At 39.8% G+C, this 11,578-nt stretch overlaps 1 protein-coding gene across 2 annotated transcripts; it reads right to left on the bottom strand.

Annotated features, from left to right (window-relative positions):
• Positions 1-2,880: 2,880 nt before the first annotated feature.
• Positions 2,881-7,727, bottom strand: nfyba (nuclear transcription factor Y, beta a). Of its 2 annotated transcripts, none has more exons than XM_007572016.2 (7): positions 7,620-7,727; positions 6,075-6,168; positions 5,868-5,998; positions 4,593-4,790; positions 4,436-4,514; positions 3,879-3,961; positions 2,881-3,412 (listed from the first exon to the last, which is right to left on the bottom strand). In XM_007572016.2, the coding sequence occupies exons 2-7, from the start codon at positions 6,166-6,168 to the stop codon at positions 3,380-3,382; spliced, it is 618 nt and encodes a 205-aa protein (XP_007572078.1). In that variant the 5' UTR covers positions 7,620-7,727; the 3' UTR covers positions 2,881-3,379. The 2 variants fall into 2 exon arrangements, with proteins under 2 accessions (XP_007572078.1, XP_007572079.1); XM_007572017.2 differs by lacking the exon at positions 7,620-7,727 and adding an exon at positions 7,329-7,608.
• Positions 7,728-11,578: the final 3,851 nt, after the last annotated feature.

Genomic DNA, 11,578 nt, shown 5'->3' with positions numbered 1-11,578 from the left:
TTCACATAATCAGCTTCTCTGCCTTCTGTTTTACATGTTTGAACTTAAATTAACTCTTACTAATGATGTTAGTATTTATTCCCATTACTAGTCAGATTAATGGTGTTATGTCATGTTTATGACAGTGTCATGACAGTCTCATTCAACCCCCTTCAAATAAAGTGTTACTGAAGATATTAAGATACATGGAAAAACCTCATGAAAACCTTATATAAAGCAGAAAGTACGATGGCCACCGTAAGAAAGGCTTGCAGTATTCAGTTATGCCGCATTAACTAATCTGTACATTATTGCATTATTGCGAGAGAAAGCAAAATCTATTGCGAGGGAATGCAAAAAAAAACAAAAACTCCCCATATCCCCCAGAGGGCTCTGTAAAATCCTGATCCTCTGAGGCAGGATTCAGATTTTTAAGTCTCAAGAAACCAGTCAGTTTCTGAAGAGTCGTGGATCCATTTAAATATGCCTCCTGTTTTTTCTTTTCAGTGTTAAAGAGGCTGATTCTGATACTGGAGAGTGGACAGTATGAAGCATCTCTGGGTCTGTGGGTATTATAATAAATGTGGCTGAATACAACACTTCCGAGGTATGCTAACTTTGACATGCCACTGTCTGGACAAAGTGACTATATTTGGGGAATGACATAAATGTAAATCCTACATTGATGACCTCACTGCACTGCTATGTTTTGTTGGGGAAACGGTGCTGGTATTCACAGCTGCTCCACCCATACACCACCTCATTGTAAGGTTTCTGCACTGCTAACTGAGTCACTTTAATATTTTCTCTGCTCACTTGTTTGATGACCTAACCTCATTCTGCCCTGACTGAACTTTTCATCGTATATTTAAATCAGATTTATTGATAAACTCCTCAGGACCAAAAACAGCAATCAGTTCCCTACATTTCAAAGGTTGTTATGCCTTTATTGATGAAGAGAAAATATAGTATTAACGTAAGCAACTCTATGACTATTTATTGTTAAACATTTATTTGTTGTCTAAAGTAATCACTTCATTGTATGCTGCAAGTAATACATATTTGTCAAGAAGAAACACAATAATTCATGGTTTTGATTTTCTTATGAACAACTATCTTCATCAAAGTTCTGTCTGTTCTCCTTTGCAATATGGCTGAGACTCCAGTGAACTGTTAACCGATGACATCATTCTCAACTTCTCCTTCTGCTCACTGATCGGCTCGGTTGAAATTCAACTGGAGAAATCAAGTTCAATGTCAGAAATCCCAATGAAGAGAGATGAGAATTGAGCAAATGTGTAGGGAGATGATGGCCAGGTTGAATACAAACCTTTCACGTTATTATCTGTCAAGGTTTATAGACAGATCATCATCTGTCATTTTCCTTCCATCTGACAATCATGCTCCGCTTTGTGTTGGTCCAAATCCCTTAAATTACAATGAAGTGTGTGGCTATAACATGGCAAAGTGTGAAAACATTCAGACGGATGAATACTTTTAAAAAGTGGTTATGTGATATGATTGGTAATCCATCAGGTAGGGACGATCAGATGTGAGGAGCCGTGTGACTGTAATTCATAAAACTTGTTTGAGTCGTACATCCTTTATAGAAACAACGATGCTATAACTGATGGTGTAACGTCTAAATACTTCCATGATTTAGATGTGAGAATATATTCCAGTATGTGGCATTATAGAAAAAGGTCATGTTGAGCTGTGCTCTGTGACATCCAGTATATTTAACCTGCATTGTCTTTTCTTATTTATAGTCTCACTAGGTAGAGGTGGAGGGTGAGGTCAGAGGATGAGGATGAGGAGACAAATGAGGAAGGGAGAAAAAGGAAAGGGAGGTGGTCAGGTTCTGTGTGTGAATCTATTTTTTTTTTTTTGAGGTGATAGATATTCTTGGTTTAATGAGTGTGTGTGTGTGTGTGTGTGTCTACTTGAATGAACATCTCTGTAGGCATGTGAAAGTCGGCTGGCAGACAGTGTGCTGTTTATTCACAGAGTGGGAGAGGCTCAGGAAACAGCCAACAGGAGCTTCCTGGGGAAAAGTCTAAGGGCTGATCCCTGAGCTTCTATAGGAGGAAATGAGCCTGGTGGGGCGGGAGCCTGACGGGGGCCTAACAGGGTCTATCAGGGGCCTGACAGAGTCTGATGGAGGCCTGACGGGGCACTGATGGGGCTTTACAGGAGTTGCTTCCATAACTGGAATGCTGGAAGTGGGACCACCCACAGGAAACCTGACATTTTATATGTAGGATATATCAGAAGGAATTTATCGTCTCAAGAATGACAGTAGGACCAGACAGGAGAAATATGAGGAGCTACAAATGTTGAACTCCTGTACACACCCACACATTCAATAAATTAAAATTAGAAAGTTTATTTATTTTTAGGAACTTAATCAGTAAGTGAAAAACATTACATTGATCATTTGGACACAGATGGAATCCTGAAAGCCTTTATTTCCGCTACAGCTCATAAAAAACCCCATGAAATTTAAAATTAGAAACAGAATGTGGATTCGATACCTGCTTAAAGGTTATCATCAAAAGTTTTTAATCTGACAAATGAGCTTCATTGGGATATATATTCTAGTTTACTGAATTTAACCAGTGTTCCTTCTGTTAGGATTTGAGTTTTCTGTGTTTATTTTGTTTTTTTTTTTAATACATTTTATTCACAGTAATATGAGAGAGAGCATAAAGTCTCTCTCATATTACTGTTAAAAAACAGTGAAATAAAAGGACTTCATTCTTCAGATTGGGGGTCTTCCCTATTTGTACACATTAAGACAGCTGTGCACACTTTTTCCTTCCATTAAACATTCAAAGACTATGCTTAGATACTCTAATTTTTCAGGTAAATGACAGAAGTTAAAGAACTGACACTTGAAAGATCACTTCTGAATTTTTATTCAAAAGGTTTCCATAACATTAAAGCACAAGTGATCACTTACAAAAAGAGCTGTTGATCTAATGTGAAGGTAACAACATGGCTCCTTCTGAACGCAGGTGTTCAAAAACCAGCCTGGACAGACACCCCTCCCTTCACAGACCCTCCCTGATTCCTCCCCCCCCGAACTAAAACACATCAAAAACGCTTTAAAGCAAAACACATTGATACACAAGCACAAACATAATCCAACACTAAACCATGTAAGAGGACTAGTTTTTAAAATAAAGCCTTGCATCTCCCAGCTGACTTGGAAGTTCTCCAAACGTTTGGTACCTGATGACTAGAAACTACACACTCTACGAAACAGGTAGTGATTTCTCTGTACATGAGGGCTTCTCCGGATGCTTCCCTTCCAGTCGACTGGATGGCCTTTCCCAGCGGAAGGGTCAGAGGTCATCAGGTGAGCGCGAGCCCCAGGAGGGCCTGGTGTTGGCACTCGTCATGAAAACTGGATCTGCTGTACGGTGGGAATCTGAAACAGATGGGAACGATGGGAACGGTATTTAATCCACTCAGCTGTTCCTCAAGGATCAGACCTAACTCTGGTTGGTTGTACACACAGGTACTGCATTAGATGAAAGAGTTAGTTCTTATTCACAATCGTTATCTTTTGTTTTGTTTGTTTGTTGCTATAAAACTATTAAACAACTCTACATCACATTCAGTTTTAGGCTTTTATTTATTTATTTTTTTATGTACGTGCATGCACCACTATATATTCACCATTGTGAACTTAATGAGTGAATCAACTGGACTTCATTGTCATATAGATGAAAACCCTTGATTTAATATTAGTGGAATGTTGAGTGGAAGGAAGAACTGAGGCAGAAACTGAATCTTGGGTTTTCATTACCTCTGAATCTACAGCAATAAATGTGTGAAATGAATCAATTTACCCCACATAGCAAATGATTTCAAATGAGAACTGGGGGCTGTACCTGTGGGTATGCGGTGGTGGTGTACACCATCACGTTCTGCTGCTGACCATCTGCTGTGATAATCCCAGCTGGAAGCGGATTGGCTGAGGGGAAAAAAGAAAAGTCAGAGAAAACAGGAGCATGAACTGGAAAACCTCAGCTGTTGGTAGGAGTGGGAGAAACAGACTTAGACTTATTGTCATATTTTGCAGCACTGATTTAAAAACCCAATTCATTACTTATCTTTTAGCTAACTGTATGGCTGCATAGTGCCACAAACAAAAACATTCTCATTTGAAACAGGCTTCATCAGGACACCACTTACTTAAAAAAAGTGCTTTCTGTCAATAAGCTGCACACAGTAACTGCATTTATTCAGATTTTTGAATTTACTCAAATTTATTGATGGAACAAATAGTGGAGAAAACGGTAAAAAATGTGTCAGTTTTCTTTTTCTAACTGAAACTTATTGTGACAACAATGAATCAAAAGTCTTATCTTTTCACGATAAAAGATAACTGATATGATAAATGTCCTGCTCTAGCTGCTGGTCACCCAGAGGGCAGTGATTCTCTTACCGAAGCCATCGTCTGTCAGATCCTCACTCAGACTTTCTCCCACTGCCACCCCCGGCATCCCTTTCTCCCCCTTCATCGCCTGGGGGGAAAAAAGCAATCCGTGTTACTATGGCAGCAGTGAGGCGTTACCAAGGCGGCGCTGCGAACGCGGCCTCACCTCTCTGAACTTCTGCAGGTAGAGCTTGAGGGGGTCGACGTACATGTCGAAGCCCAGCGTGGACATGGCGAACAGGATGTCCTCCCCGTTGATGGTCTTCCTCTTCTCCTGGTGGCAGCGCTCGCTGGCTTCCGACGTGATGAAGCTGATGAACTCGCTCACACACTCCTGCACACACTCTTTGGCGTCTTTAGCGATCTGTGGGTTGGAACAGAGACTCAGAGCTTCCGTGTCTCCTGCTCAGTAGGAACTGGACTGATCTGAAGAACATTTCTGGAATCGGTGGAAAATATCTAGACAAAAATGTTCAGATTTTTGACTGAATTGTTTATTGGGGACATTTTCTCTTCAAAGTTGCACCTCTGACTGAATCGATTCCTGCTTTTGTTTACTTCAAAAGCATTCTCATTGTATTTGACAATCAGGCTTTTATATTTTTAGCATTAACATTTTGTACACAAGAAGTCCATCTTATATTATCTTCCTCCCCAAATGTCTGAAAATCAGCCACTGTCCTTTTCTACTCTGCTGACTGACCCGCTCACGTCTGTTGCCAACTTAAAAACTTTGTTGCTACATTAAGCAACTTTTCAGACAAAAATAAAATCTGTATCGGCAGACTAGGCTATTAATAGATCGGTGATCGCCGGGGAACTGCAATCAGTGCAGCTCTGCCAATGGAGATGGGCACCAAGGATTTCTGGACAGTAAACATCAAAAGGAGAGTGACTGTCTGTCGCCCCCTGCTGGTCCAGGAGAATCAACGACTAGATGCAATCTGCTGGGTTTCTTTAGACAGAAAACTCTTCAAGCTAATCAGAATAATAAACTGAACTTAATGCACTGTTTGATAACTAGGATTAGTTGGGATATATGTATTAATGGATGGAAATGACTTTGTAAAGTGCATTGAGGCGACATGTAGGAGAGCACTGACTGCAGTTTTCTGGACGATCGTTGCAGATTTAGATTTCTTTGTTAGAAAAGTTGCTAAATATAGTGACAAAGTTGCTAAGTTAGCATCAGTGGGGAGACTTCTGTTAACCATTCAGGTGCAGATGTGACCAGGTGGGCCGATCCTCCCACAGCTGAGCAGAAGGGAACAGTGAGTGATTTTCAGACCTTTGTGGAGAAAGATGAGATAAGATAAGATCGGTTTCACTTGTATCGGATCCCCCACAATGAAGGAAATCTGGGCTGATTTATCACGTGTTGTGAATTGGCGCAGCAGAAATAAACCCAATTAATTGGGTATGTTTCTTCTCCCTGACCAACCTTCCCAGTTTGTGGAACAGCGTTCTTCATGATGCGAGCCACATTAGCGATAGGGAGGTAGATGTCCTGCTCCCTGTAGTTCTCCTTGGTTCCGCTGTCTTCATGGTCATTCATGTTCTCTTCTCCATCATCTGCAAAGCACAATTAGACTAAATCTATCAGCTGTTCATGAGCCAAGGGCTGAGCGAAAGCTTTGTGCCTCCTTACCATCCTGGGGGTGGAGAACATAATGACTGGACGCCATGTATTCTCCAGTCATGCCCAGCTGAGAGGCGTCTGTGGTTGAGCTGTCTCCGTCCATCTGAAAAAAACAAAAACAAAAAAAAAAACAAACATAAAAACAAACACACTTTAACGGTCTCAAGTCACACACCTTTACAGCCATGCTGGAATCAGCGTCTCATAAACGTTTTATTGGCATCACTACACTTTCACTCAGGGTCAGCAGAGGTTCCAATGTGGCACCTGGAGGAACTGCAACTCCAGGCCTGAGCAACACTGAGAGCCATTATCCACAGAGGAGAAAACATGGAGCTGTTCTGAATGTTCTGTGGAGCGGCGCTGGGGCTTTTCTCCAAAAAGACCATCAGACAACCCAGAGCACCATGCAGCGCTGCAGGCCTCACTATTAACATAACCGTTCAACAGCAAGAGAAAAATATATGGACAAAAATATCACATAAAGAGCAGTTTTGCATGACCTCAAAATAATCTTGATCATCCAAAAAGCTGACTTATTAGAAAAAATATCTCATTAAGGAGGTAAGAGGTAGGAACACATTGAACACATTTCTGAAAACGTTCCCCACCCAAAAATATTGTATTTATTCTGGTTATAAAATTAACGGAATGATCTGGAATATATTGGTGTGACAAGATAAAGTAAAAGGAAAATAATTCATTTTGGAGGAACATTTTCACATCTTCCTCTGAACTATTTATTGTGTTTTCTATCGGACAAACTGAGTTGCTGTTTCTATTCTACAGTATCTGTCAAAGCTCAACAACGCTATAACTAGCTTTGAACCCTCGACCTGCCAGTTCATTCGGTGATTGATTTTGCCTGTTGTGCATGTATCCAACGTGGAATTACAATTTTAAAAACCCACTCTAGCAACAGGGCGCTCGACACATTTACTGTTGACTTGGAAAATTCCCAATCTATGCTCCTACTCGGTTTTTTATTCTAGTTAATGAAAACACGATAGAGTGAGCTCTCTACAGTACTTAGCGCTGTATTTTATGTGGAAAATTGTAGATATGTGCCAGAAAAAGACCCAGTATTTGTGGTTAGACTTAAAAGCAGTAATGTGTTGTTTTGTGTGCTAGCTGGCAGCTGTTAGCCTGCTAATGTTAGCTCCTGACAGGCCAAAACCCCTGAGCTAGGTTTGTTGATGAGACTGTCTCAAAAGAGCCAACTATTTTAGCAAATTAAAAAGCGACTGTTCAATGGGATATTACCTTCTGAAGGTAAATTATTCAGGTACATAATGTTCCTCGCGGAAGTTCTTATTGCAAATCCACTGGAACCCGCGTCTGCGTCGGCCTGCTCTTTGTCACGCACAGCAGAGAAAGACGTAACCAGGCCAGAATGTTTAACGCTTATTTTTTAAGTTTCGCCAAGCACAGACTTCCTGATGAGCAGCACTCATTCACTCAGACAACAAATGAAAAAATCAGGCAGTGACGGACATTTCCATTCGAGCTAACAAGCAATCGGTTAGCAATCATTGGCCGGAGCCCGGCACAAACCTGCAATGAAGCCCTGGTTGGTTACCTTCCTGAGGCGGCTGTTTGGTTGGACAGAAAATGGCTGCGAAACGACCAGTCCCAGCGCGGGGCCGTGGCTGCATTACCCCCGCTGGACAGCAGGGGGCCGTGCTGCATTCCAGGACTTCTTGTAAACTCTGATATTAGAAAACTGAAATATGAAAGCTTTTATTTAGTCAAAAAAGAGTTCTTTTTAGAAATAACGTGTGAAATAAAACGTTTTTCAGATATTTTTCATTGCACAGAGAAAAGAGCTGAATAAAAATGACAGATAGCATATTGAACATGCTTTCAATATCCACGTTTTGCTTTTTAATCCCTACTTTTAAAATAACATTTGAACGCACCTACTCACGCCAAAACATGTAGAATTTTATTTATTTATTCATTTTGTGAAGTATGATGTCAGATATAATCATTTAAAAGGAATATCTATAAAAGCAGAGTTTTATATGGAATAACATTAGAGTTAATTAAAGCAAAAATCTATGTAATAGACTTCAAAGAAACACGTAGACAGTACAATCAGCGTTTTGCTGCTTGCGTTTTTACTAAACTATGATAAATGATATAATTAAGCAACGTGGGTGTTAAAACTTACTGAACACTACCCCACAAATGAAAATCTAAATATTTTATATTGAATTGAAGTATTTTGTCACTAGATGGCGCTATTATATTTTAAAACCTTGAATCTTTAACATTTGACTCAAAGTCGATTTCCTTAAAAACCTATATTCATATAAAACATAGAACATTCTTAGGAATTCAGTATTTTGATTGAATATGTTTTTAAATTGTTGACCTTTCCCTTATAAACCAGTTCATTGCAGTTTTCCATGTTAAATGTGACTGTTTTTAAAAGTTTAAATAAAGCTGCAATTGTAGCACATGACTAATCTTGAAAAGAAATTATTTCATAAATAAGTAAAGCTCGTTGTGCTCAGCAAATCAATTTATGTCAACATAATTGAATTCATAACTGAATTTTTAAAAAGCTATATCCAAACAATTTGTACTTACATGCATGTTTTATTGGTGATCTTTGAATCTGCAGTAGTGTTCATACCAGATTCCACCATTGTAATTTTTGGTCTGGGCAGTAAATGTTGCTGGCTGCAGACACCCACATCTCTGGTGGAAAAATGACCGACTGGACAAATATTCATCAATCACTCCATAAATCTGGCCTTAATGAAAGATCGATGAGAAGAAAGCCAGAAAGCCATATAACGTCCTATTTACATTTTGCCAAAACTCTCATCTAGTCAGACCAGATACAAATGGATCTATATACAATAATAATGCCTTGAACACACAATATGCTCAGTAAAACATGGCAGTGGCAGCACCAAGCTTTGCCTGAAGAACTGAGACCCAGTTGTAAAGGTTCTCCTACCAGCAAGACTGCAAATACCACACTTTGTTTTTTTTATGTCACATGAAATCCTAATAACATACAATGAAGACGGTACTTGACATTCAGTAATTTAGAGGTTTGCCTTTCCACTCTGTAATCTCTGGAGTCTGCAGTCAAGTTGTTGGCTCAGATTAACTTTATGTGATTCTTTATAATAGTGATGAAAATTCTGCAAATGAATTAACATACTGTTTGTTTACTGACACCTCATGAATCTCTAGCTACATTCTGAAAGGTTGGCAGGTTCCACATGCAAAAAAAAAACAAAAACAAAAAAAAAACAGAAATAAAGTTATGAGCAGAAGCAGATGACCTGGACTCAGTACTGACTGTGTGACAAATGTAAGCATTGCTTCTGAAAGTGAAAAAGAGTAGAGGAGCATTTCAGTTTTGCATTGATGTAACAAGCCAAATATTTGTTTTTTGTCAGATTGGAAATGTTACTTTTATTGGTCCAGCTAGCGGTAATCACTCATTTTAAAGTCAAATTAATTCTGGTTGACAACAACCAGAATTAATTTAACTTTAAACCTTTCTCTTGTGGGCTTTAATTAAAACCACAAAATAATCTTGTGAGCTTTAATCTTACTCCAGGACTATATTGAGTCTGCAACTACTTTCCATCATGACCAAAAAGCAGATTTTGGTTAGTCTACATTTAATGACCTTATTAATCCCAGAGCAGCACAAATCATTGTCTGGGAACTCTTCCCAAAGTCGGATCTAAAATCAAAGAACTGAACCAAAAGCTCCAGTGAAGACTCAGATGGGAAAATTACTAGAAAAGAAACTATTCTGTGTGATTTTGTACAACTCCAGGTCTCCATGCATCTACAGCTGTTTGAACTGCTGATGTTGGAAGTGATTGGCTGCAGAGAACCAATTTTGTAAATCAGTTTTCTTGGAAACTGACCCCAGTCATTCTTGCAAATGCTGCAAAAACTACTACATGTGATATCCATCTCAGGGCTGCGGGAAAAGGACGCCGCCGCAGTTTTAGAGATCTCACAGCTCGTTCTTGACATCCTTCAGGGGAAACATTTTTCTCATGTGATAACTAAGGTCAAAACTGTAATGTTAGCTTGATTTGTATGAAAAGGTTTGGTTTCCATCTCTCTCATTCCATTTTTTTAAAGCAAATAATGACTGAAAACCTAAACATAATGATTCTCCTTCACTATGACCAGGTGTCAACGACCCAATCTTCTTTCTCTTTTGTTAAAAGTGGTTCTGATGGTTTCAGTACATTCTACTTGCAATTTTAAAGTTTGCAATCTGCTAAACAACATGAGTCCCACCTGAAGTCGAAATCTCAAATCAGAAAGTCAAAGGTCACTGAGCAGCATCAATGCTTTGCAGTCACTACAGGCGTGTGAAAGTTGCAGGTTTAAATGATTTAATAACCATTGTTTCAGTTTGTGTGCAGATTCTCTCTCCTTGTGCTTCACTTCCTGTTCTTCTTGTTTCATTATTATGGACTGTGAGTTTGGGTGTTTGCAACAACATCACACTACTGACTAGGGGACATTTAACCAGCAAAACACCATCATTATGGCCGACCTGCTCCCTGCAGAAGCACAGCTCAGATAATTATCATAATAATGAGGTTTATGGTAATAGGATGATCTCCAAGCCAATTGTAAATGAGATTAAAGAGCAGATCTGGTAATGTTGAGAAGGACACTACTTAACCTCTTTAAATATTTAATTTTTCTCGTTTCAGTCACTGTGTGACTTTTGCCTCAGGAGGCTTGGGGTTGAGAAGCAAAGTGCTTATCCTCGACCCCATTGACTCCTCTTCTAGAGATGCCAACAGGGGTGAGCTTGCTCCTCATCAGCCATCTCATTTCTTTCTTTTTATTATTTCTTTTGTTGTCTCTGCTCTTATCGCCTCCAAAACTGGGTATTTGGAGTTTTAAAAACATATAATTTCAGCTGGAGTTGTTACGGTTCAGAAAATCTTTACAATTTACACAACATTCTCCCATTCATGCACACATTTACACACTGTTAAAGTGGTGAGCTACATTGTAGCCCTGGAGCAGTCTGAAAGAGGGGAGGCTGCCACGCATCAGCGCCACCTGTTGGCCTCTCTGACCAACACCAGCAGGCAAGGCTGGTGTTGCCTGCTTGCCTGCTGGCACAAAATTGGACTGACTGGAACGGTTTAGGGTTGGCGAAAAATGTCTGGGTTATGAATGGAATCAATACAAAGCTCTCAGATGGATGGAAGTGTGTGTGTGCGTGTGTGCATGCGCGTGTGTGTGCTTAACCTCTGCTATGTTTTGACTGCTGTAGAAAATAAAGCAGCTGACATGCCTTCACCACATACTGGAAGGCTGTCCTCCCCCAGAAACAGATGTCTGCTTGTTTTCGGGCTTTAATTAGTCCTCTTGCCATGTTGGCGCTTTGGTGATGACGTGTTTATTGACATCCACTGTGACCACTTTCTGAAGGTGTGTGATATGTCTCTGATCACATTCTGACACTCTTGTTCTCAAACTAGGAATGGGTTAGAAAT

The sequence above is a fragment of the Poecilia formosa genome, unplaced genomic scaffold (assembly GCF_000485575.1).
Source record: "Poecilia formosa unplaced genomic scaffold, Poecilia_formosa-5.1.2 Scaffold292, whole genome shotgun sequence".
Lineage (NCBI taxonomy): Eukaryota > Metazoa > Chordata > Actinopteri > Cyprinodontiformes > Poeciliidae > Poecilia > Poecilia formosa.
The sequence above is the reverse complement of the archived record's forward strand: the minus strand, read 5'-3'. Positions and strand labels throughout refer to the sequence as shown.

Excerpts from the sequence above, each read along its gene's own strand:
- nfyba (XM_007572016.2), bottom strand. The coding sequence starts at position 6,168 with ATGGACGGAGACAGCTCAACCACAGACGCCTCTCAGCTGGGCATGACT. Across the intron at positions 4,515-4,592 it reads ACCTGCAGAAGTTCAGAGAG|GCGATGAAGGGGGAGAAAGG; the intron begins GTGAGGCCGCGT and ends TTTTCCCCCCAG. Across the intron at positions 3,413-3,878 it reads CCACCACCGCATACCCACAG|ATTCCCACCGTACAGCAGAT; the intron begins GTACAGCCCCCA and ends CATCTGTTTCAG.